The 24,551-nt window shown below is 42.8% G+C and overlaps 1 protein-coding gene across 4 annotated transcripts in view; it reads right to left on the bottom strand.

The window, feature by feature from the left end:
- Nucleotides 1–24,016, bottom strand: part of LOC139447382 (uncharacterized) — a 47,315-nt gene extending 23,299 nt beyond the window's left edge. Inside the window, exons 1-15 of one of the 4 annotated variants that reach the window (XM_071228700.1) lie at nt 23,998–24,016; nt 10,195–10,306; nt 8,456–8,520; nt 7,928–8,076; nt 6,786–6,916; nt 6,231–6,366; nt 6,067–6,135; nt 5,753–5,865; nt 5,357–5,438; nt 5,102–5,269; nt 4,625–4,711; nt 2,509–2,603; nt 1,944–2,051; nt 1,672–1,732; nt 1,337–1,444 (exon numbers count right to left, since the gene is read on the bottom strand). In XM_071228700.1, coding sequence (XP_071084801.1) covers nt 1,337–1,444; nt 1,672–1,732; nt 1,944–2,051; nt 2,509–2,603; nt 4,625–4,711; nt 5,102–5,269; nt 5,357–5,438; nt 5,753–5,865; nt 6,067–6,135; nt 6,231–6,366; nt 6,786–6,916; nt 7,928–8,076; nt 8,456–8,520; nt 10,195–10,306; nt 23,998–24,001 — 1,488 coding nt within the window. In that variant the 5' untranslated portion in view covers nt 24,002–24,016. The other 3 variants (XM_071228701.1, XM_071228702.1, XM_071228703.1) reach the window with 3 other exon arrangements.
- Nucleotides 24,017–24,551: the final 535 nt, after the last annotated feature.

Below are 24,551 nucleotides of genomic sequence, written 5' to 3'. Positions count from 1 at the left end.
GGACATATCACCTGAACTAACACCTACAGAGGACATATCACCAGAACTAACACCTACAGAGGACATATCACCAGAACTGACGTCTACAGAGGACATATCACCAGAACTAACGTCAACAGAGAACATGTCACCAGAACTAACACCTGTAAAGGGCATATCATCTGAAGTAACGTCTAAAGAGGACATAACACCTGAACTAGCACCTAAAGAGGACATATCAACTAAACTAACAGCTACAGAGGACATATAACCTTAACTAGCACCTACAGAGGACATATCACCTAAACTAACACCTACAGAGGACATATCACGTAAACTAACACCTATATAGGACATATCACCTAAAGTAACTACTACAGAGGACATGTCACCTTAACTAACACCCACGGAGGACATATCACCAGAACTAACGTCAACAGAGAAAATATCATCAGAACTGACGTCTATAGAGGACATATCACCAGAACTAACATCTGCAGAGGACATATCACATGAAGTAACGTCTACAGAGGACATATCACCAGAACTAACACCTACAGAGGACATATCACCAGAACGGATCGTGTTCTGTTTTTAGACTTAGGACACAGTATCAGGACTCACCTCTACGTAGGATGTGTAGCCAGGGAAGGCAAAGGGGGCGCGAAAGAGGTCGTTGAACTCCATCTTCTGCCGGAAGTTGGATATATCACCTGAACTAACGCCTACAGAGGACATATCACCTGAAGTAACGTCTACAGAGTACATATCACCAGAACTAACGTCGACAGAGGACATGTCACCGTAACTAACACCTACAGAGGACATATCAACTAAACTAATACAGAGGATATATCACCAGAACTAACACCCACAGAAGACACATCACCTAAACTAACTAATACAGAGGACATATCACCTAAACTAACACATACAGAGGACATATCACCTAAACTAACACCTACAGAGGACATATCACCTGAAGTAACGTCGACAGAGCACAAATCACCAGAACCAACGTCAACAGAAGACATGTCACCAGAACTCACACCTGCAAAGGACATATCACCGGAACTAACACATACAGAGGACATATCAACTAAACTAATACAGAGGATATATCACCAGAACTAACACCCACAGAAGACATATCACCTAAACTAACTAATACAGAGGACATATCACCAGAACTAACACCTACAGAGGACATATCGCCTGAAGTAACGTCTACAGAGGACATATCACCCTAACTAACACCTACAGAGGACATATCACCAGAACTAACACCTACAGAGGACATATCACCAGAAAGGATCGTGTTCTGTTTTTAGACTTAGGACACAGTATCAGGACTCACCTCTACGTAGGATGTGTAGCCAGGGAAGGCAAAGGGAGCGCGAAAGAGGTCGTTGAACTCCATCTTCTGCCGGAAGTTGGGTGTGTCGGCAGTGATAGAGTAGCTGAGCTGTAACAGCATCGTCCAGCATGTGAAGTCTGCTACTCAAATATACCAAATAAATATGTTGTTCTTAAACGAAGTATCCTAATGTGATATTTATGATTATTGTTTTATTGAGAAATGCTAAACTTGAGCAGGTGTTCTAGATGTATACTAGTATACGAGTAATACCCAATGTTCAATATCAAAAGCAAAACGACATCCTGACTATTCTTGAAGACGTATTAAGTAACCTGCAGGTGATGTCCGGGGATGGCTTCATGGAGTGTCAACACCATAGTGGTGAAGTTCACACTGAAATGTATGCAGAAAAGTATGTCATGAATTGTACTTACAACTCTTACATGTTCGCAGTAACAATACTAAACAACACAAGCGGAATGTAGTATACATATTTGTTTTACGTCAAAACTGCATGCAACACTAGTGCGTCTTTTACTTCAGACTTAACTACGTCGTCGAACTATCCTTACAGTTACGTCACCTGAAACGTCCTTACACTTACGTTTGATTTGGCCTGAGGACGTTGGCCCAGAATATCCCTGGCCTGGATCCGTCTGCTGCTCCGGTAGAGTACATTCCTGCAGGACCATCGAAGGACAGTGGACGTACCCTGTAGACATTAGAAGTTATCATCCGATCTCGATGGGTATGTGGTGTGATGTACCCTAAGTGTGTATTGTACCTTGGCTCACACACAGGGTACATCACACCATATGCCCCGAGGCCTCGGTTGACAACGAATTTATCTCATGGACATTCGTTCAGACAGCTAACAGACGACGCAAACGAACCGAGTTACTTCGCTTTGCCGAATGCATTTGGAAAAACATCGGTTCTTTGCAGCTGAACGATACTTATGCGAAAATAAACATGTTACCTACGATGTGTGCCGATTGATTTCTCGGCGGCAACAAGAGCGGGCTACATGAGAGGGCTAGATGGAAAATAATTGCCCTCTGCTTAAACAAACAGAAGCTAGTATTTTAATGTAAGGGGCGATAAGCATATATGTATTGGGGGCATATGTAAAGGACGAACAGGGCAGATGAGTGGCTGGACATACGTACACGATAGGTAGTGTTGGCATATTGACGAACAGCTTTGGGAGCGTCTTCTGTATGATGTCATGTATCTGATGGCGATACTCCTCCAATATGTCACTCTAAACACAAACAAATCAGCAACATAGGAGCCGCATTGCATACATGGACAGCATATGTGGTTTAACGGTGCATCGAACAATGTTTAAGTTACAATGTAAACTGGGCGGCAAAAGAAAGTATAGGTCAAGTTCGGTGATCGATAAAAAAATAACAAGAAGAGGTTTTGTTGTGAATTATAATATAATCTTGGGAGGGGTAGCAAATGATTGATCAACCACAGTTTGAATGAAATTTATGGAATCACAGGTAATGTAAGCTCAAGGTAAACAATGGTGGGTCAAGAAATTTCATTTTCAAAAGTTGTCTGAAATATCACCCAAAAATTGTCAGATACACTGCACGTTCATTGTCGACACAGCTGCCTTCAATAGCGTGTATGACCTCCTGCTGCCTCAATGCATGCTGTGATACGCCGCCTCATCGATGACGTCAGTCTTCTGATGACGTGGACTGGAATCCGTTGCCACTCGTTTCTCAGGGCCTGCTGCAATTCTTGTCTGTTGACGGGAGGCTGAAGGCGTGCTCTAATCTGTCTGTCAAGATGGTCCCACAGATGTTCAATATGATTCATATCGGGTGAGTGGGCAGGCCAGGGCAAAACGTCAACGTTCTGCTGGTTTAGAAAGTTCCGAGTCAGTCGTGCAGTATGGGGCCTGGCATTGTCGTGTTGAAACAATGTCCCCTGCTGTTGGTTTTGTAAGAACGGAAGCACAACTGGCTGCAACACTTGGTCTCTGTACTACACAGCGTTCAGGTTTCCCTGTAAAATCACCAAATCAGATCTTCTGATCTCCACAAATACCGCCCCACATCATGACACCTCCCCCGCCGAATGGATGGACCCCTCGAATACACGCCGGAGCCAAACGTTCCCCTCTGCGTCGATAAACTCGTTCTCTGCCGTCATTTCGAAACAAGTTAAATCGACTTTCATCAGTAAACAGCACTCGACGCCAATTTCTCACTTGTCAGCGTCGAACCTGCCTCGCCCATCGCAGTCTCAGGCGTCGATGTTGAGCAATCAGTACCATTCCTCGGAAAGGACGATACGCTCGGATTTCAGCAGCACGAAGTCGTCGTAGTACTGTACGTTGGCTAATGGGATGTCCCAACGCTGTTGCTACCGGCGCCGTCGCCGTCACCGTTACGAATCTGTTTCGCAGGTGAATGAGCCGTATCTGACCGTCGTTGTCACTCGGGGTCGTCCGCTTCTAGGCCTGTCCTGTGTCCTCCCAGTCTGCCTGTACCGTTGAATCAGCCTGGCTACTGTCAATGGTGTACAACCAAAATTTCTGGCCCTCTCTCTCTGCTCCTGTGACAGTCGTGGCATTTCTTTTGTGTGCTTTCGTCACGTGTGGTTATACCCTGCAGACGAACGCATTTATACAGCTAACATGCATGTGTAGTTTATGCCATAGGCGGGAAACCTGTTTCACCATTTCTTTGTCACCGCACGAGCGCCGTCGAAGGTGGCGCGTTCGGGTGAGGTGTTTTTTGGTACCTGCTCCTAGGCAGTCATATTCCCAATACCCACTTTCCACTAGGTATCGCTGTTTTTAGGAAAAAAATACAAATTGCCAACCTATACTTTCATTTGCCGCTAAGTTTATATAACGGGGTGTCAGGTTGTTGTGAAAGGGCAGCACGAATTGTGTCGTCGAAACCCACGGGCACGTGTATAGTGCTGACAAACCAAGAGCCGGTATTGTCACCCATCATCTGGCACTCCACGCAAATCTGAGTGAGTGAATATGGTTTAACGCTGCTTTGAACAGTATAACATATATATCACGTTTGATGCCTTAAGTGATGCAATCCCCTTATGCACTTATAGACAGATACATACATGCAAGTGGACTACCACGAGGACAATGTACGGGGCAGTAGATGATTCTGGAGTCTTCAATTCACAACTTTCGAATATGTCTGGACAAATATATTAGTACAGGCTATGTTGTGAGGCAGGCCGACCTCCTGTCACATGTGGTAGTTGTGAGATGTTTTACAATTTGCGACCTACTGCAGACGTGAAGGTGAAATTGGGGTCTGTCGTCAGCATCTGGAAGTATTCGCTAACACTGCCGTTAAAACGCTGCTTTGTCATAATCTGAAATAAAGAAAAACAGACCATATTATGTAAGGGGATATAAATTTAAACGGCCGTTTAGAATATGGAACATTACGTCTATACTAATCTTTATTATTGATTTAACACTAGTACCTTGATAGCCAACAATTATATATGTTCAATGACTATTACGTATGAAGAATGTTGGATGTTTGGCATCCCACTCCATGTTGTTTAGGGCTTTGCACCTGCTGCTCTTCGAACATTCAACAGTTGGACGTTGTACATTGTTAACATTGTTAGCAGATTTGTTTCCACTAATTAAGATACGTTTCCTTGAATGTTTATTATATCAGGAGCGCAAAGCGTGTCGAATTAATTAACATCCTCTGTCAAAGTGAAACAGGACTTGATCCAGGGATACCCCACCTTCTGCATGTTGTCGACGATCCTGTCCACCTCCCGGAGCCCGATGTCGTGGACTTCTTGAGCCGTCATGTTGACGGAGAGATACCACCTGATGCAAGCCTCATAGTACTCCTGTCCTCCGTCCAGAGAGCTGATGCCGATGGAGGGGCGGGTGTTGGGCAGATACTCCTGTGAACATGCCCAGGTGCTGGGTAGAGTATTTGCATCTCACGGTTTCTGATTAACATGCAATGCTTAGCGTGATATATAGGTTACCTGTTGGATAAAAGCTGACAAGTCCATGTAGGCTTGTACGGCGAGGTCGACAGCAGCACTCCCACGTTGTCTCAGCCCAACCCTAGAGGACACAAATACCACACACGACATAGTCAATAGTTAGTCACAAGGTTGTCGACCGGTTCATACATATGAAGTACGTAGATCATCAGAGAATGAATGTTTTATTTAAAAAATAAATGACGATTTGGAATTATTCATCGTACAATAAAACACTGCAGGGAGAATAAACCATGAGGAACAAGAACGAATGTTTAATTTAATTATATAAGTATCCAAAAGCAATATGTATGGAACTGTAATATCCATTTGACATGGTCAAAGGATCCTTGGTATCAGGAGTGCTGCGATGGCTGAGTAGTAGGTCAGACTCACCTATCACCGTCAGATATATTGGATTTCGCAAGAGTGTTGTTAAAAGGCAGGTAGAGCACAGACTGTGTCGGGTCGCTGACATTCAACTTGGCGAACTGCTCTCCAAGACGATTCTAGCGAGAAGTACATGTTGTAATGGTATGAGATGACTGGTGGATACCAACAAATCTTAATAAGAGCATTAGCATACAGATAATTATAAACGTGTATTTGTCTTCATGGTGATTGTATGCTAACATAGGTCAATTAAAACATTAACTAGACTGCTTGTTCTGCATGGTATTGTATTATCTAACGTCGAACGTTAAACATACCATAGAGACGAGGTGGTTCGTTCGATTGAGCTGGATGGCGATCCTCATCAGGGTTTTATATTGAGACATCTGCAATGTTAATACAAAGGCATTCATAAAAGTCAGTCTTCGCTAATCACACAGTATGCATGTTGAAAGATTGTAAATGTGTTGACGGGTCTCACCTTTCCCGGCGTCTTCTGTAGACGGACGATGTAGTTCTCAAAGTCTCCGCGAGTTGAAAACGGTAGGACCTCAGCCAGGGAGGAAGCCTCTTGTTGCGGCCCCTCGAGGAAATTGACCGGGGTGAGGTACTGGTACCTGGGTGATAAGGCAAGGAGTCTGACCAGCGGAGCTCGGTATTGTACACAAAACAGGGATGCTTTAACACTGGGAACATGCACAGATCCTCATAGGTCAAAGCGATATTGGTCCATGCTCTCACCATGAGATAGTCGTTGTCATTATACGCAAGATAACTTTCTGGAAAATATTGCCCTTTTAGCACACATTGTTAAACGCGTTTTTGTACATAAAGCGTGGCAGATGTAACTTTCTAAGGTGTTATAAAAGTTAAAACATTCAGCTATGTGGTGATTGTGTCTTTAGTATTGGGCCTACTTAACAGGTTATAGAAATAGAACTAGATAGTTTGCGCCATCGGAAGTGACGTCACAGTATCACGTTTCACTTCTGTGGTACTATTAGATAGCTTAATGCATCTATGGGTAGGTACTGACATTCTCCACGGGTAGCCGGCGATATAGGTGGAGAGCATATCGTCCAGGATGCGGAGGTTGGTCAAGTCGGACTTCTTCAGATCAGCTACTGTGATGTTCTTTAGTCTGGCGTGTAGTTCATCGGCCTTGGTCTGTAGAACACTCGCATCATACACATACAGTGCAGGAATACAACACGAAAGGGATACGTTTAGGAGCTCGAGAGTCCTTAGCGAACGATACCACTGGGGATGGGGACTGTCAGTCTCAGTCTCAGACACGGTCCTTGTCCTACCCTGCCATTCTTCAAGCTGTCCTGCTGCAGAACTACCGTCTTACACAAAATATGTCCTACTTCTGGCACCAAACATGTCCTACCTTCTGACACTAAACATGTCCTACCCTCCTGACATTGTACATGTCCTACCATCCTGACATCGAACATGCCCTACCTTCCTGACATCAAACATGTCCTACCTTCCTGACATCGAACATGCCCTACCTTCCTGACATCGAACATGTCCTACCTTCCTGACATCGAACATGTCATACCTTCCTGAAATCAAACATGTCATACCTTCCTGACATCAAACATGTCATACCTTCCTGACATCAAACATGTCATACCTTCCTGACATCAAACATGCCCTACCTTCCTGACATCGATCATGTACTACCTTCCTGACATCGAACATGTCATACCTTCCTGACATCGAACATGTCCTACAACATGTTCTACCTTCCTGACATCGAACATGTCCTACCTGCCTGACATCGTACATGTCCTACCTTTTGATACCAAACATGTCATACCTTCCTGACATCAAACATGTCCTACCTTCCTGACATCAAACATGCCCTACCTTCCTGACATCGAACATGTACTACCTTCCTGACATCGAACATGTTCTACCTTCCTGACATCGAACATGTCCTACCTTCCTGACATCGAACATGTCCTATCTTCCTGACATCGAACAGGTTCTACCTTCCTGACATCGAACAGGTCCTACCCTCCTGACATCGAACATGTGCTACCTTGCTGACATCGAACATGTCCTACCTTCCTGACATCGAACATGCCCTACCTTACTGACATCGAACATGCCCTACCTTCCTGACATCGAACATGTCCTACCTTCCTGACATCGAACTTGTCCTACCTTCCTGACATCAAACATGTCCAGAGTGAATGCCTCCAGCTGATCGTCATATTTGTGGACATCTCTGTTGGTGGCCACCATGGGCCGGTCAGACATCCGCCACGTGAAGAAATCAGAGTGGAGCTTGGCCAGGTCAGCCGATGCATCACCTTGGAGATTGCAGTCGGGTATTAACTTTTTTGTCGACAGTGCAACGCATGCACAACGTTTAAATTAGTGGTTCATAAACTTGTGTGTGCAAAGGATAGAACATTTACATACTACTATGAGATTTCCGAAATTATTGTTTACAGCAAGATGTGTAATATGTGCGTCAAGTTTAAATGCCCTGGTGTGTTATTCTCGAGTCAGTCTAATACAGGTACACCCATGATTAGTGTTATGACATGACAAGAATACTGTCCGGGTGACGCTCCTGGCTGTGTTTGTCAAGTGACACAGCTGAGCCTATGGTCTACCTATCCTGTACATACGTTCGCGTTTGATGAAACAACATGATAATGAAATGTATATTTGAGTCAAGCTCACCTGCGCAACGACAGATTAACATGAAAACCACGATGTAGACTGCTACGTCCATCCTGCAACAAAGCCTGTTCAGTTTCACACATCATAACTGACGAAAGAAAAACTGTATAAGGATATGCGTACACACGTATGGTGTTCTATATGCAGACACACGGAGTTATGTAGACTAGATTCTCGAGAGAATATGTGTCTTCCTTATATATCAAGACATTAAATATTTACTTCTTCGTAAACCAAACACACTGGCTGTCATACAGCGCCCTGAAACGACCTTTGCACAAACATTGTATTACAGTATATACTGTACATAAGGGATGCGCACGATGCACATAGAGGCCATACAGCTACTTTTACATGTACAGATTTGTATATATGTTGTTTGTTTGAGTGTTTAAAAGGCCGCTGACCTGTCCCTTTGGGTGTAAGTAGAGTACACATATCTCTTGTAAGTTTTAGAATTTATAAATATTTCAGTTTTTGTATTGACATGATTCAATATTTTATTTTTAGAAATTGATGAATATATTTAGCAGATTTGTTTGAGTTAGAAGTGTTGTTATGTAGCATTACGGTCTATCCGTCCTTTGTAATTAGTGATTGCAAAACGTCACCTGCTAGGCATGTCCAGTCTGTGCGTGTATATTGATTAAATTATTAAAACTGACCATCAGGTACATGTCAATCCATAGATTCAACTGTCAGTTACACGTCTTCGGATGACCGCTGTGTCCAATCAGAGTGCAGCCATTATTAGTTTGAGCGGTAACTCAGTCGTTAGTGTGCCTTTGTATTAATCGCTGGAACAACAGTATACAACTCTATGCATGTACTTGTATAAGGCAGGCACGACAGGGCGGCAGTCGACTCACGGGACTCGGGACACAGGGTCCTGGTACCACCGGTCACTCTATGGTCGATGCCTAACAGTGTCCATTCAATGGAGGCTCTACCACAATAAGACCTATGCCTTATTTATAGTCCACTGTTTTTTGTGCCGTTGTTACGAACTACGTACAAACTGACAAAAGACTGTCTCGCGGCTGACCTCCTCGGGAAGAGGTCCTTGAACATGTTTTCCCGTGTTCGTACCATCTATACACCTATTGTCACATGAGGTAGTACTGTACTTGTCTTCACCATACGTGGTTGGACAACAACTTACATGGGCAAATGATTTTGTCAAAACGGTTTTGATTTCTTTAAGGTGGCTTTGCTTATGAATGTATATGTCGGAAGCCATAAATCGACCGCGGTTGGTTTATACGTTTATCCTTTATGCTATAGGGCTACCGACCTGATAGGTATCGTAATTTCATGTGTCTGCACAGAGCGAAGTGAGGTTTTTCAAAACCTATAAATGTGTGTGAAATCGCCCAGGGTTATGCAAGCCAATATGAAACCAGTAACCCAGATACCTGAACATATTCCAGCCACTGACGGACGGTGTCCCAATGTTGATGCTGGTACTTTATCATTTTAATGTTGATTAATATATTTGTAAAAACTGAAATGTGTTCGCTCACAATGTTTTGTACGAACGTCGCAGTTTGTTCAAATATGGCACGTTACATACTTGCCATGCCCCGATTACCGTGGATAAAGACCTGATCATTTCCGTATATTGTATCTGAACAGGTTACAGACACACCACATGGTTGTTGACACAGAATAGTTGTTTCTAAAACATGTGTCAAACCTCATGTTTCTCTCACCCTGCGCGGACCGAAGTAATGACCTACCTTCCCTCCATCGTTCTCACTCCTTCCCTCAAGTAGGTGAGCACTGCACACAAGCTACCCGGGCCGCCTTCCCTCCCATAGGTGAGCACTGCACACAAGCTACCCGGGCCGCCTCACAAAGAGATTACAGAATTACCTTGTCTGCAACGTCAGTGTGAGCATGTTTGTTGTGTCCGGGTATAGCTATGCAACAATCCTAGTATCGTTATGTACTGTCCTAGTATCGTTATATAACTGTCGTAGTATCGTTATGTACTGTCCAAGTATCGTTATGTACTGTCCAAGTATCGTTATTTAACTGTCCAAGTATCGTTATGTACTGTGCTAGTATCGTTATACAACTGTCCTAGTATCGTTATGTACTGTCCTAGCATCGTTATACAACTGTCCTAGTATCGATATGCAACAGTCCTAGGATCGCTATGTACTGTCCTAGTGTCGTTATACAGCTGTCCTAGTATCGTTATATACAGTCCTAGTATCGTTATATAACTGTCCTATTATCGTTATGCAACTGCCCTAGTATCGTTATACAACTGTCCTAGTATCGTAATCCAACTGTCCTAGTATCGTTAGGCATCTGCCTCAGTATCGTTATACAACTGTCCTAGTATCGTTATGCAACTTCCTATTATCGTTATGCAACTGTCCTATTATCGTTATACAACTGTACTAGTATCGTTATACAACTGTCATAGTATCGTTATGCAACTGTCCTAGTATCGTTATGCAACTGCCTTAGTATCGTTATGCAGCAGTCCTAGTATCGTTATGCAACTGTCCTATTATCGTTATGCAACTGTCCTAGTATCGTTATACAAATGTCCTAGTATCGTTATGCAACTGTCCTAGTGTCGTTATGCAACTGCCTCAGTATCGTTATGCAACAATCCAAGTATCGTTATGCAACAATCCAAGTATCGTTATACAACGGTCCTAGTATCGTTATGCAACTGCCCTTTTTTCGTTATGCAACTGTCCTAGTATCATTATACAAATGCCCTAGTATCGTTTTGCAACTGTCCTAGTATCGTTATGCAACTGTCCTAGTATCGTTATACAACTGTCCTGGTATCGCTATGCAACTGCCTCAGTATCGCTATGCAACAATCCTAGTATCGTTATGCAACTGTCTCAGTATCGTTATACAACTGTCATAGTATCGTTATGCAACTGTCCTAGTATCGTTATGCAACTGCCTTAGTATCGTTATACAACGGTCCTAGTATCGTTATGCAACTGCCCTTTTTTCGTTATGCAACTGTCCTAGTATCATTATACAAATGCCCTAGTATCGTTTTGCAACTGTCCTAGTATCGTTATGCAACTGTCCTAGTATCGTTATACAACTGTCCTGGTATCGCTATGCAACTGCCTCAGTATCGCTATGCAACAATCCTAGTATCGTTATGCAACTCTCTCAGTATCGTTATACAACTGTCTTAGTATCGTTATGCAACTGTCTCAGTACCGTTTTGCAACAATCCTAGTATCGTTATACAACTGTCCTAGTATCGTTATGCAACTGTCCTATTATCGTTATGCAACTGCCTCAGGATCGTTATGAAACTGCCCAAGTATCGTTATGCAACTGTCCTAGTATCGTTATGCAACTGCCTAAGTATCATATGTAACTGTCCTATTATCGTTATGCAACTCTCCTAGTATCGTTATGCAACTGCATCAGTATCGTTATGCAACTGCCTCAGTATCATTATGCAACTGTCCTAGTATCGTTATGCAACTGTCCTCAGTATCATTATGCAACTCTCCTAGTATCGTTATGCAACTGCATCAGTATCATTATGCAACTGTCCTAGTATCGTTATGCAACTGCCTCAGTATCGCTATGCAACTGTCCTATCATCGCTATGCAACTGCCTCATCATCGTTATGCAACAATCCTAAGATCGTTATGCAACTGTCTCAGTATCGTTATATAACTGTTCTATTATCGTTATGCAACTGCCCAAGTATCGTTATGCAACTGTCCTATTATCGTTATGCAACTGCCTTAGTATCATTATGCAGCTGTCCTAGTAACGTGTTGCAACTGCCTCAGTATCATTATGTAACTGTCCTATTATCGTTATGCAACTGCCTCAGTATCATTATGCAACTGTCCTAGTATCGTTATGCAACTGCCTCAGTACCGTTATGCAACTGCCCTAGTATCGTTATGCAACTACCTCAGTATCATTATGCAATTGTCCTAGCATCGTTATGCAACTGTCCTAGTATCGTTTTGCAACTGTCCTATTATCGTTATGCAACTGTCCTAGTATTGTTATACAACTGTCCTAGTATCGCTATGCAACTGCCTCAGTATCGTTATGCAACAATCCTAATATCGTTATGCAACTGTCTCAGTATCGTTATGCAACAATCCTAGTATCGTTATACAACTGTCTCAGTATAGTTATGCAACAATTCTAGTATCGTTACACAACTGTCCTAGTATCGTTATGCAACTGCCTCAGTATCATTATGCAACTGTCCTAGTATCGTTATGCAACTGCCCAAGTATCGTTATGCAACTGCCCAAGGATCGTTATGCAACTGCCTCAGTATCATTATGTAACTGTCCTAGTATCGATATGCAATTGTCCTATTATCATTATGCAACTGCCTCAGTATCGTTATGCAACTGTCCTATCATCGTTATGCAACTGCCTCATCATCGTTGCGCGACTGTCCTATTATCGTTATGCAACTGCCTTAGTATCGTTATGCAGCTCTCCTAGTAACGTGTTGCAACTGCCTCAGTATCGTTATGTAACTGTCCTAGTATCGTTATGCAACTGCCTCAGTACCGTTATGCAACTGCCCTAGTATCGTTATGCAACTGCTTCAGTATCGTTATGCAACTGTCCTAGTATCGCTATGCAACTGCCTCAGTACCGTTATGCAACTGCCCTAGTATCGTTATGCAACTGCCTCAGTATCATTATGCAACTGTTCTAGCATCGTTATGCTACTGTCCTAGTGTCGTTTTGCAACTGTCCTATTATCGTTTTGCAACTCTCCTAGTATCGTTATACAACTGTCCTAGTATCGTTATGCAACTGCCTCAGTATCGTTATGCAACAATCCGATTATTGTTATGCAACTGTCCTAGTATCGTTATGCAACTGTCCTAGTATCGTTATGCAACTGCCTCAGTATAGTTATGCAACTGTCCTATTATCGTTATGCAGCTGCCTCAGTATCGTTATGCAACTGTCCTATTATCGTTATGCAACTGCCTCAGTATCGTTATGCAACTTTCCTAGTGTCATTATGCAACTGTCCAAGTATCGTTATGCAACTGTCCTAGTATCGTTATGCAACTGCCCAAGTATCGTTATGCCACTCTCTTAGTATCGTTATGCCACTCTCTTAGTATCGTTATGCAACTGCCTCAGTATCGTTATGCAACAATCTTAATATCGTTATGCAACTGTCTCAGTATCATTATACAACTGTCCTGGTATCGCTATGCAACTGCCTCATCATCGTTACGCGACTGTCTTATTATCGTTATGCAACTGCCCAAGTATCGTTATGCAACTGTCCTATTATCGTTATGCAACTGCCTCAGTATCGTTATGGAGCTGTCCTAGTAACGTTATGCAACTGCCTCAGTATCATTATGCAACTGTCCTATTATCGTTATGCAACTGCCCAAGTATCGTTATGCAACTGCCCAAGTATCGTTATGCCACTCTCCTAGTATCGTTATGCAACTGCCTCAGTATAGTTATGCAACTGCCTCAGTATCATTATGCAACTGTCCTAGTATCGTTATGCAACTGCCTCAGTATCATTATGCAACTGTCCTATTATCGTTATGCAACTGCCTCAGTATCATTATGTAACTGTCTTAGTATCGTTATGCCACTGTCTTAGTATCGTTATGCAACTGCCCAAGTATCGTTATACAACTGTCCTAGTATCGTTATGCAACTGCCTCAGTATAGTTATGCAACTGCCTCAGTATCATTATGTAACTGTCCTAGTATCGTTATGCAACTGCCTCAGTATCGTTATGCAACTGTCCTAGTATTGTTATGCAACTGCCTCAGTATCATTATGTAACTGTCCTAGTATCGTTATGCAACTGTCCTAGAATCGTTATGCAACTGTTCTATTATCGTTATGTAACTGCCTCAGTATCGTTATGCAACTGTCCTATTATCGTTATGCAACTGCCCCAGTATCGATATGCAACTGTCCTATTATCGTTATGCAACTTTCCTATTATCGTTATGCAACTGTATCAGTATCGTTATGCAACAATCCTAGTATCATTATACAACTGTCCTGATATCGTTATGCAACTGTCCTAGTATCGTTATGCATAACTGCCTCAGTATCGTTATGCAACAATCCTAATATCGTTATGCAACTGCCCAAGTATCTTTATGCAACTGTCCTATTATCGTTATGCAACTGCCTCAGTATCATTATGCAACTCTCCTATTATCGTTATGCAACTGCCTCAGTATCATTATGTAACTGTCCTATTATCGTTATGCAACTGCCTCAGTATCGATATGCAACTGTCCTATTATCGCTATGTAACTGTCCCATTATCGTTATGCAACTGCCTCAGTATCGTTATGGAACTTTCCTATTATCGTTATGCAACTGCCCCAGTATCGTTATGCAACTGTCCTAGTATCGTTATTCAACTATCCTTGTATCATTATGCAATTGTCCTAGTATCGTTTTGCAACTATCCTTGTATCGCTATGTAATTGTCCTAGTATAGTTATGTAACGGACGAGATGGCTAAAAGAACCTAACCTCACAGGCACCATGGTCAGGTATGACGTAATCCCACTACAAGAAGCACTTGACATCCCCCGCAAAAAGCTACATCATAGACACCAAACTCACCATAGACAGCATCACCAACCTAGCCTCTAGCTGCTTTGGCACATCATATTTTACTTTCAAACACAAGATCTATAAACAAATACACGGACTAACTATGGGCTCCCCTCTATCTCCACTCATCACTGAAATCTTCATGACATCCTTCGAAGAATCAGCCCTCTCCAGAGCACCATTTCAACCCCTTTTCTAACCGGAAAGTGAGACGACACATTCACCACAATAGCCCACCTGAACGACCCCACAGAGCTCCTAAAACACCTCAACGCCCAGCACCAGAGTATCCAGTTCACCAATCAACACCTTCCTTTCCTTGACGTGTCCCTCCAAACCACAGATGACGGACTAAGAACATCAGTGTACAGCCAGTGCGGCATTTGTAGCCAAGTCAAGACAGATCACGTGATCAATGGATAGCGTTACATTGACCAGTCTATCTACCTTGCTGTCTCACCGTTCTTGTAACATAATGCCCGGACACTGTCTCAACAAGATAACATAGGATCCATACAACATCTTGCCTTGGCCAGCACAATGTCCATTAGCCGATACATTAGAGCACGTCGTCGAGTTGGGGCATGCATGCATACATGTCTGTGTTATATTTGTTTTCCACGTAAGGGTAAATGATGCTTAATGAGGATTTCACATACAACTGATCCAGTCATATCACAGCGGGACAAGTGGAGTCAATAACATTGTCCAAAGATAGTGACAGTGACTTGCGTGACATGGCCTCTTGAAATGGAACATTTAAAATGATTTCTCTTAATAAGTGTTACATGCTTACGACCTGCTCATATATCCATGTCAAACAACATGGCTTTGCACACGAAACGCTCTGTATGGATGAGGATGGGCATATTGTGGTCGAGACGCATTATTGGGGGTGAGATTTGTTTTCATGCAGATGGAGGCTAAGGTGTTTTTACCCCAACACTATGATCTGTGTGAGATGCAGGATCAGCGTGTATAGTTTGGAAATCACAGGCAGCATATCGTGGTAAGAATAAAGTCACCGTGGTAACACTTGACTGATTCTCAGTTTTGTCATTAAGTGGTACCCACTGGAGACATCTATTTTACCGTACATACTTTTCAATATGTTTTAATGTTTCGTGTTTCTTTTGGCGGTGAGAATAAACGCATAAGTGTTAAGCTGTGTCGTGTTATTCAGTCATCAGTACGATGTTCTGGTATAACATGTATACTTATAAGTAATAATCAGATTTATTCAGAGAAAATATAGACATAGGACAGATAAACACACGAATAGCCCAACACAATCTTCACTGGAAGGTCCACCTGACCTCCTCCACACAGTAAATGCTTTGACGATCGCTTTCCCCTCGCGATGGTTGACTCTGCAAGTGTAACGTCCTGGGTAAGGCGAGATAATGATGAGTAAGTAAACTGAGATCGAGGACAGGTAATATTCACTCAAAAGCAAGATATGTTTTGGCGATACATATAGAAAAAACTTTCAAAAAGCAAAATGAAAATATTTGAAGCTGGTAATGGATTAAAAAAAGTTACAGGCATTGTCCGGATAAGCATATCAAACAACGTAAAGAAAGTCTCACACAACTGGATAAGCATATCAAACAACGTAAAGAAACTCTCACACAACTGGATAAGCATATCAAACAAGGTAAAGAAAGTCTCACACAACTGGATAAGCATATCAAACAACGTAAAGAAACTATCACACAACTGGATAAGCATATCAAACAACGTAAAGAAACTCTCACACAACTTGATAAGCATATCAAACAACGTAAAGAAACTCTCACACAACTGGATAAGCATATCAAACAACGTAAAGAAAGTCTCACACAACTGGATAAGCATATCAAACAACATAAAGAAAGTCTCACACAACTGGATAAGTTTATCAAAAAACGTAAAGAAACTCTCACACAACTGGATAAGCATATCAAACAACGTAAAGAAAATATCACACAACTGGATAAGCATATCAAACAACGTAAAGACACTCTCACACAACTGAATAAGCATATCAAACAACGTAAAGAAAGTCTCACACAACTGGATAAGTTTATCAAACAACGTAAAGAAACTCTCACACAACTGGATAAGCATGTCAAACAACGTTAAGAAAATCTCACACAACTGGATAAGCATATCAAACAACGTTAAGAAACACTCACACAACTGGATAGGCATATCAAACAACGTAAAGAAAGTCTCACACAACTCTATGTCAACAACATGAAACATTCTTCACCAGACTTTTGAAAGCTTTCAACAATAAAGCAACAGTTTTCAATTTCGATAATGTCGTCACGCCGAAGACCCGGGTTCGATTCCCGACATGGGTACAATGTGTGAAGCCCATTTCTGGTGTCCCCCGCCGTGATATTGCTGGAATATTGCTAAAAGCGGCGTAAAACCATACTCACTCACTCACTCACTCACTCACTCAATTTCGATAATGACGAAGAAATTGAATGTTTCAAGCTTGAAATTAATTGATCTTTATTCATACCCATGGGGTAACCAGAAAAATACGCCTGTGGCTGAGAAACCCATTTGAGAGAACTGGTATCAAACATATGTGTGAGATCGAATTCAAGGCCCGTGATTGGCTTCTCCATGGTGATGTTCTGAGGTCAGATTATGACGGACTACTTTCCTGATCGTAAGTCATTGATAAGTTGCTCGTGCTTCAGTCGAATGTTCACCTACGTCTGTGTTGAAGGGGTAAAGCTCCTTGATGCCACATTGACATACATGTTCCTCCTCTTCAACCCTCACTTCGAAGTCGAATAAAATTCAATACACTACGCACACTAATACACTTCACAGTTTTGAATTCGGCGGGAAACTCCCTTTTCTGTGATATCATCCACTGTCAGTTAAGGCAAAGAACAATTATTCGAACGTGACCTATGAAAATTCCGCTTATCGTAAATCTCGCAATCTTTTTACACACTTCGAAATTACCATTCATGGCGTTATTTACTCTGTGTTTAGAAATCTATATAAATGATATTTACTCGAAGAATTAAATTAAAAAATAGCATATTCTGTATCTGTATCTGGTATCTGTTTTTCATCTAATCACTAATGATAATTTTGAAACGTCACCCAGAATCGGTTAGAATGTTTTGGAAAATACACAAACACAAACGCCGAAGTGTATGTTCCGCCATATTGGATAGTGTTTACAAAATCACGTTTAAGGTGCCAATTATGAGACGCCTATCACGTGATCACGTATATTTCAAACTCAGCTGCGATGCATACATCCCTGAATTCCTCATACATTTTAGAATCAAATGACAAATGGTCTTTAACACCAATACAGTTTATTCAGATGAAATCAAGCGAAATATATTAGGTGTTGAAACGATCACTGCGTTCGGAAAACTGTACTTGTTGAAATGTACACAAAGCAAAATTCAGATTTTTACACTGTGTAGCATTTTCTCTATCCATTCGTCTAATTGTTGCATACATTGGCTCACGTGTTTGAGATTATTAATGGGAAGAGTATCGAAGCAAGGATTATGGAATTAAAAATATTTGCATTACAATGATCAGGTAAATTCAACTGAAATCTTAAAAGTTTCCGTCCTAAATGATGCCTTGACTGACGGAAAGTCGTCTAACGCGCCGCGATTCGCTGTGCAGAGTTGCGTCCCTTAGGCACGATTATGTTTCTAGGTTTGTCAGCACCATACCCGTGCTCGTGGGTTTCACCGAAGTGGTAAACGTCTGAGACCTGCATCACTTCGGGCTTTCCTCCCACATTAAGCTGACACGCCGTGATATGGCTGGAATACTGTTAAAAGCGGCGTTAAACCAAACTCACTCACTCACTCACTCACTCACTTGGTTACATTGGAAAACATAAAGCAAATAACAGTACGCAGATTGTCAGAATGTTTCTTTTTACTTACATGACACATTTATCCATATACGATCCCTCAATCAACGAAAATCCTCCTCTGGAAATCCCGCGTACTGTTGTTTGTGAACACTCCATTTTGTAAACGTCTGTCACCGGTAGTCATGTCATATTGTTGTAAATATTTGGTCATATCTTTGCGGTGAAAAAAATTAGTCGGTTGGTTTGTTGTTTAACGCCGCACTCAGTAATATTCCAGCTATAAGACGGCGGTCTGTAAATAATCGAGTCTGGAACAGACAATCCAGTGATTGGCTACATGAGCATCAATCCACGCAATTGGGATAAGATGACATGCTTCAAACCAAGTCAGTGAGCCTGACCACCCGATCCCGTTAGTCGCCCCTTACGACAAGTATAGTCGCTTTTTACAGCCAGCAAGACCTGTTCTACCCCGGTCCATCACGGCATTCAGTGGGTTCTTTGATTCTATCTAGTTTGCATTATCATCATCGCCTTGATAATCCACAGATATGGCGTAAACTTTTTTGTGTAGGGTCACATTATTTATGCGTAGTAAGCAGTAAGTCGGATGACGTCACACGTCATGACCGTTGTGTTATGTAGTAATGCTCCACTGCGATCATGAGAAGAGACAACATGCATTATAGATGCTATAGAGGTGCGATGTTAGGGTTAGTACAGATTACTTGCACTCGAGTCTGGCAGATACCATTCACAACTCGTTGTTTCCACGCGTATCTCAGTCGCTTTCACTCGTAAGATACGTTTTGAAACAACTCGTTGTGGGATTAATTATATCTGACAGCCACTATGGGATAACTTACACACAAAGTTGGACTACACACCGATATTTATGCACTAACTGCACAAACACACGCCATAACTCTCGGACGCCCGAACTGCCTTGTCGTAAGATCGCCTGCTGAGTGTGGAACTTTGACAACTTTATAAAACCTTAAGCATAGAAGAGGAAGGTTGATAATGTCCCTTGTTTGTTTCTTCAATGGTGGCCTGATGATTCTGACAATGCCATCACGTGGGTTTGCATAAACATGGAGACACAAGAATGAGACCAGGAACATGTGGCTGTACACAAACTGACGTCGCTGATTGTATTGATAAGGCGTGGCCGTGAAGAGTTCCGGCAGTCCGTCGGGTGAGACGGCGAGAATGTCTTTTTATGTGTCGGGCGGACAAACCAAGCCGTCACCCTCACAGTAACAGAATAAGATGGAGACAGGGTAATCATATTGTGAGCACTTGTCAACCAGGGAAGCCAGTCGCTCAGCCACTAAGATAGACTCAGTGTGATGAGACACAGAGACATAAAAACAGAGACGTGCTGTGTGTGTGCGGCGTCTGTGCACGTCTCGTCCACGGTGGAGGGCCTGTAGTGGAGGATCCAGTCGTCCACGATCTCCTCCAGGATGGTGAGAGGCATAGGGCCGTTCTCCAGCACCACGGAGTGGAATTCCCGGATATCAAACAGCTCACCTGGAATCAGTATGTGTATATGGTTGGAGTTTTGTCAGATGTCTGCCATAGGTGCTTTCCTGTTCGTTTTCAAAGGTAGATAATTCTATGGAAATAGTGCCAAGGTCATGAACAATCACGGTTTTACATAAATGTTACTTACGTAACCTAACATGTAACTGGCGCTGATAAATTAGTATTATTCCCAAAGAGAGCACAGGAGGAAACAAGAACGAACCAAAATAATAAAACAGCACTATTTTATGGCATCAATGATATCATCTCTGGCATTATGTCATGACGTCATATAGTTCTTCCCCAGAAAGCCCCAGAGTCCATCACGTGGACCGTGATTGGGGTGAATAATACATTTGGATCTGTCCACCAGGACGTATGATACATTAATAGCATTCATCTGCTGATTCGAACTACTGCTTTACCTCTCAATTTATATCAATATATTCACGCAATATATCTGTCTGGTCTAATTACGCTAGTATTCTAGACAAACCACAAAATGGATGGTGATTCTGTACTTTTGTATAACAACAACACTTTCTCACAGACACATTCCCGAACACCCACACGGTTAAATAACAATACCGCCTTACAGACACCTTGTCGAACGCTCTTATACGGTGTAATAACAATACCACCTTACAGACACCTTGTCGAACGCTCTTATACGGTGTAATAACAATACCACCTTACAGACACCTTGTCGAACGCTCTTATACGATGTAATAACAATACCACCTTACAGACACCTTGTCGAACGCTCTTATACGGTGTAATAACAATACCGCCTTACAGACACCTTGTCGAACGCTCTTATACGGTGTAATAATAATACCGCCTTACAGACACCTTGTCGAACGCTCTTATACGTGTAATAATAATACCACCTTACAGACACGCTCTTATACGGCGTTTTAACAACACTGCCTCACAGACACCTTGTTGAATGCTCTTATATGGTGTCATAACAACACCACAACACACCTTGTCGATCACTCACATGGTGTAATAACAACACAGCCTCACAGACACCTTGTTGAATGCTTACCAAATAGATCCTGTTTAGAAGGTGCATGTTAGCCCTTGTTATGTCCTTACCTAATGCATCCTGTGTAGAAGGTGCAGGTTCCCCCTTGTTATGTCGTTACCTAATGCATCCTGTGTAGAAGGTGCATGTTAGCCCTTGTTATGTCCTTACCTAATGCATCCTGTGTAGAAGGTGCAGGTTCCCCCTTGTTATGTCCTTACCTAATGCATCCTGTGTAGAAGGTTCAGGTTCCCCCTTGTTATGTCCTTACCTAATGCATCCTGTGTAGAAGGTGCAGGTTCCCCCTTGTTATGTCCTTACCTAATGCATCCTGTGTACAAGGCACAAGTTGTCTCTTGTTGCGTCATTACCTTATGCATCCTGTGTAGAAGGTGCAGCACCCCCCCCCCCCCCCCCTTGTTATGTCCTTACCTAATGAGGCAACTATGTTTGTCGTAAGAGGCGACGAACGTGACTTGGGTGAAGCATGGCATCGATCCCAATGGCGTGGATCAATGCTCATGATATCAATCACTGGATTGTCTAGTCCAGACCGCCGTCATGTAGCTGGAATATTGCTGAGTGCGGCGTAAAATAACAAACCAACCAACCAACCTTACCCAATGCATCCTGTGCTCTCTTCCGTAACTCTTTTATTTTGATTTCGCCAATCTTGTATGCGCATGCCTGTCCTGGCCATATGATGTATCGGTCGACCTCTTTCGTTATTTCCCCCCGGGAGAAGGATGTGTAGTTGAGCATGTACTGGATCGCGTCTTCGCGGTTCCACCTGGCACAACACCGTCAGGAATCAACACAGGTGCCTCGAGTGAGTGAGTGATCTGGGCATAACGTGTACTACTCGTATATCAGTCTTGCCGCTGTGTTTTAGCTAGATTTGGGAGACAAACAGTAAATGACGCAGGCCGTAGGTGTTAATATTTTCATGGTGTGGTGTTGACAAAAGCATGGATCGTAGTCGAGTGGAATTAGGCATTTGAAGCATGGTCAGATGTTTCTGGACCGACATGGTCTTAACTCTGCACATACAGTTGTGGCGCTGTCGATTTATGAGTAATCGATTTCATAATCGCTTATACCCCCATTCCACAGAGAATTTCGGCTCATCGGTCACTCATCGGAAGCAAAGTATTTTACTTCAGATAACCCACCGAAGAGTGTCGTATCACACTCCGATGAATCCGATTTATGTTTGTCGACTATCAGGTCAGTGTCCGACGTGTCGGGAGTGTTCCGATCGGGCGAAATCGTCCGATGAAGGGACTAGGCTCAGAGCTTAGTTCGCCATCGGACGCCATTTCCGGTCGCAAATCGAGTCAGTGTCGGATGAATGTCGAGTCAGTCCGATGTGTGTCAGACTCGTGTTGTGCAACTATCGGACGTGTGACGGCAATCAGATGAGTGTCCGATAATTAACAGTCATCTGAAGCTCATCTGGTTAACATGATATTTAGCACCGTCCGATTGCTATCCGTTGTGACATCGGAGGGTAATCGCTCATTAACTCAACTGCCATCCGACTGATACCGCATAGCAAGCGGTGACATCTGACGGCCAACGGACTACGAAAGGAGGGTCAGCAGACACTCACTTCGCAGATTTTCATCGAACACTACAGCACCAAGATCCTGAAGATAGCTCCAAGAAAGAACAGAAATGTTGGAGGACAGAAGGCAAAGAAGAGACCTTCCAGCACTCCTCAACAATCTCAAGTGGCAGAAGACTCCTCTGTGCCTCCTCCTGAAGATGCAGAGACGGAGGATAGGCCTATTCAGGCCCCAATCACTGCTCAACCACATCCTGCATCTTGTTGCATAGTTTGTTGCTGGAGCATAAAAACACAGCCCAGGGCTGCAGCGTTGCGATGAAGTTGCTCCATGTCTAGTACTGTCAGGAGGTGCAGCCCGCTTTTATACTCGACTGCCGGTTTTGGCGACAAATCCAACCAGTATTGGGTCATCGAATAGTAACCGATGTGTCGGGTTGGTGTCGGGAGAGTGATGGAAGTGTCAGATTAGTGTCAGGTTACCCTCGAATTACAATCCGACCGCAATCGGATCAATCGGACGCCGCCGATGAAAATGGGCCGTCTTTTATCCCATTACCCCGATCAATGTTGGATCTCTATCGGATTTTACGGTAACCGGGGACTCAAAAAAGAGGATGTCAGGTGAGTTTTCATCGGAACTCATCGGAATGCTGAAACTTTTGCTAAAATGGGATCAGATGGGCTTCAGATCAGGTTCCGATAGTCAGTGGAATGGGGGTATTACTTACAATCAATCTACCCTAGACTATTTTGAACTAGTCTTACATATATATGCTTAAGTCAAATAATTGAAAGAAATCAGCGCTACGCATAACGTTTGCATTGATACAGCTGATAAAATGGATGAGATCAAATATACAGTGAAATACCACGTGTTTATCGAACGCAGAAATGACATTACGTTGGAATAATAAAGAGGAACTGGACTCTTCAACTTACCCATAATAATGCAAGCCTGTATCCACGACCAGTCTGCAAGCCCGGAATATTTCTAGACTGTATCGGCCCATGCTGAAACACAGAGTACGCTCTGAAGGAAATCGTCATGGCCCTCGGTGTAACAGCAGAACACCAGAAGCAGTAAACTGGTTAGGCCAGAGGAAAGTAAGATACATACAGTTGGCTAGTGGACTCACAGTTGAAGAGAAGGGGAATGTACGTACATGTGGTGGGTGTACTCACAGTTCAAATGGAGAGGTACATACAGATAATGGGTGTACTCACAGTTCAATGTCGGACTGATAGAGGTTAAGTTCTTCTCCAAGGGACTCAGCGTACGTGGCCCAACCCTGCAGTAAATATATAACGTCAACGCCACAGAATAACTAGTCTCGATTAACCGCTGAAACATATTCCATAGGGCGTAAAAGGCAAAATAGGGATGAACATTATGTGAATGGATTACTGAAAGTCAGTGATCACACCAGGTGTCCGTCAAAAAGGGTGCGCATGTTCTTCCCTGTTCTGAACAATCGCTTTACCCATACCATACT

Source organism: Haliotis cracherodii, unplaced genomic scaffold, assembly GCF_022045235.1.
Source record: "Haliotis cracherodii isolate W230 unplaced genomic scaffold, xgHalCrac1.p SCAF_7, whole genome shotgun sequence".
Classification (NCBI taxonomy): domain Eukaryota; kingdom Metazoa; phylum Mollusca; class Gastropoda; order Lepetellida; family Haliotidae; genus Haliotis; species Haliotis cracherodii.
Note: the sequence above shows the minus strand (reverse complement) of the source record. Positions and strands in the feature narration are given on the sequence as shown.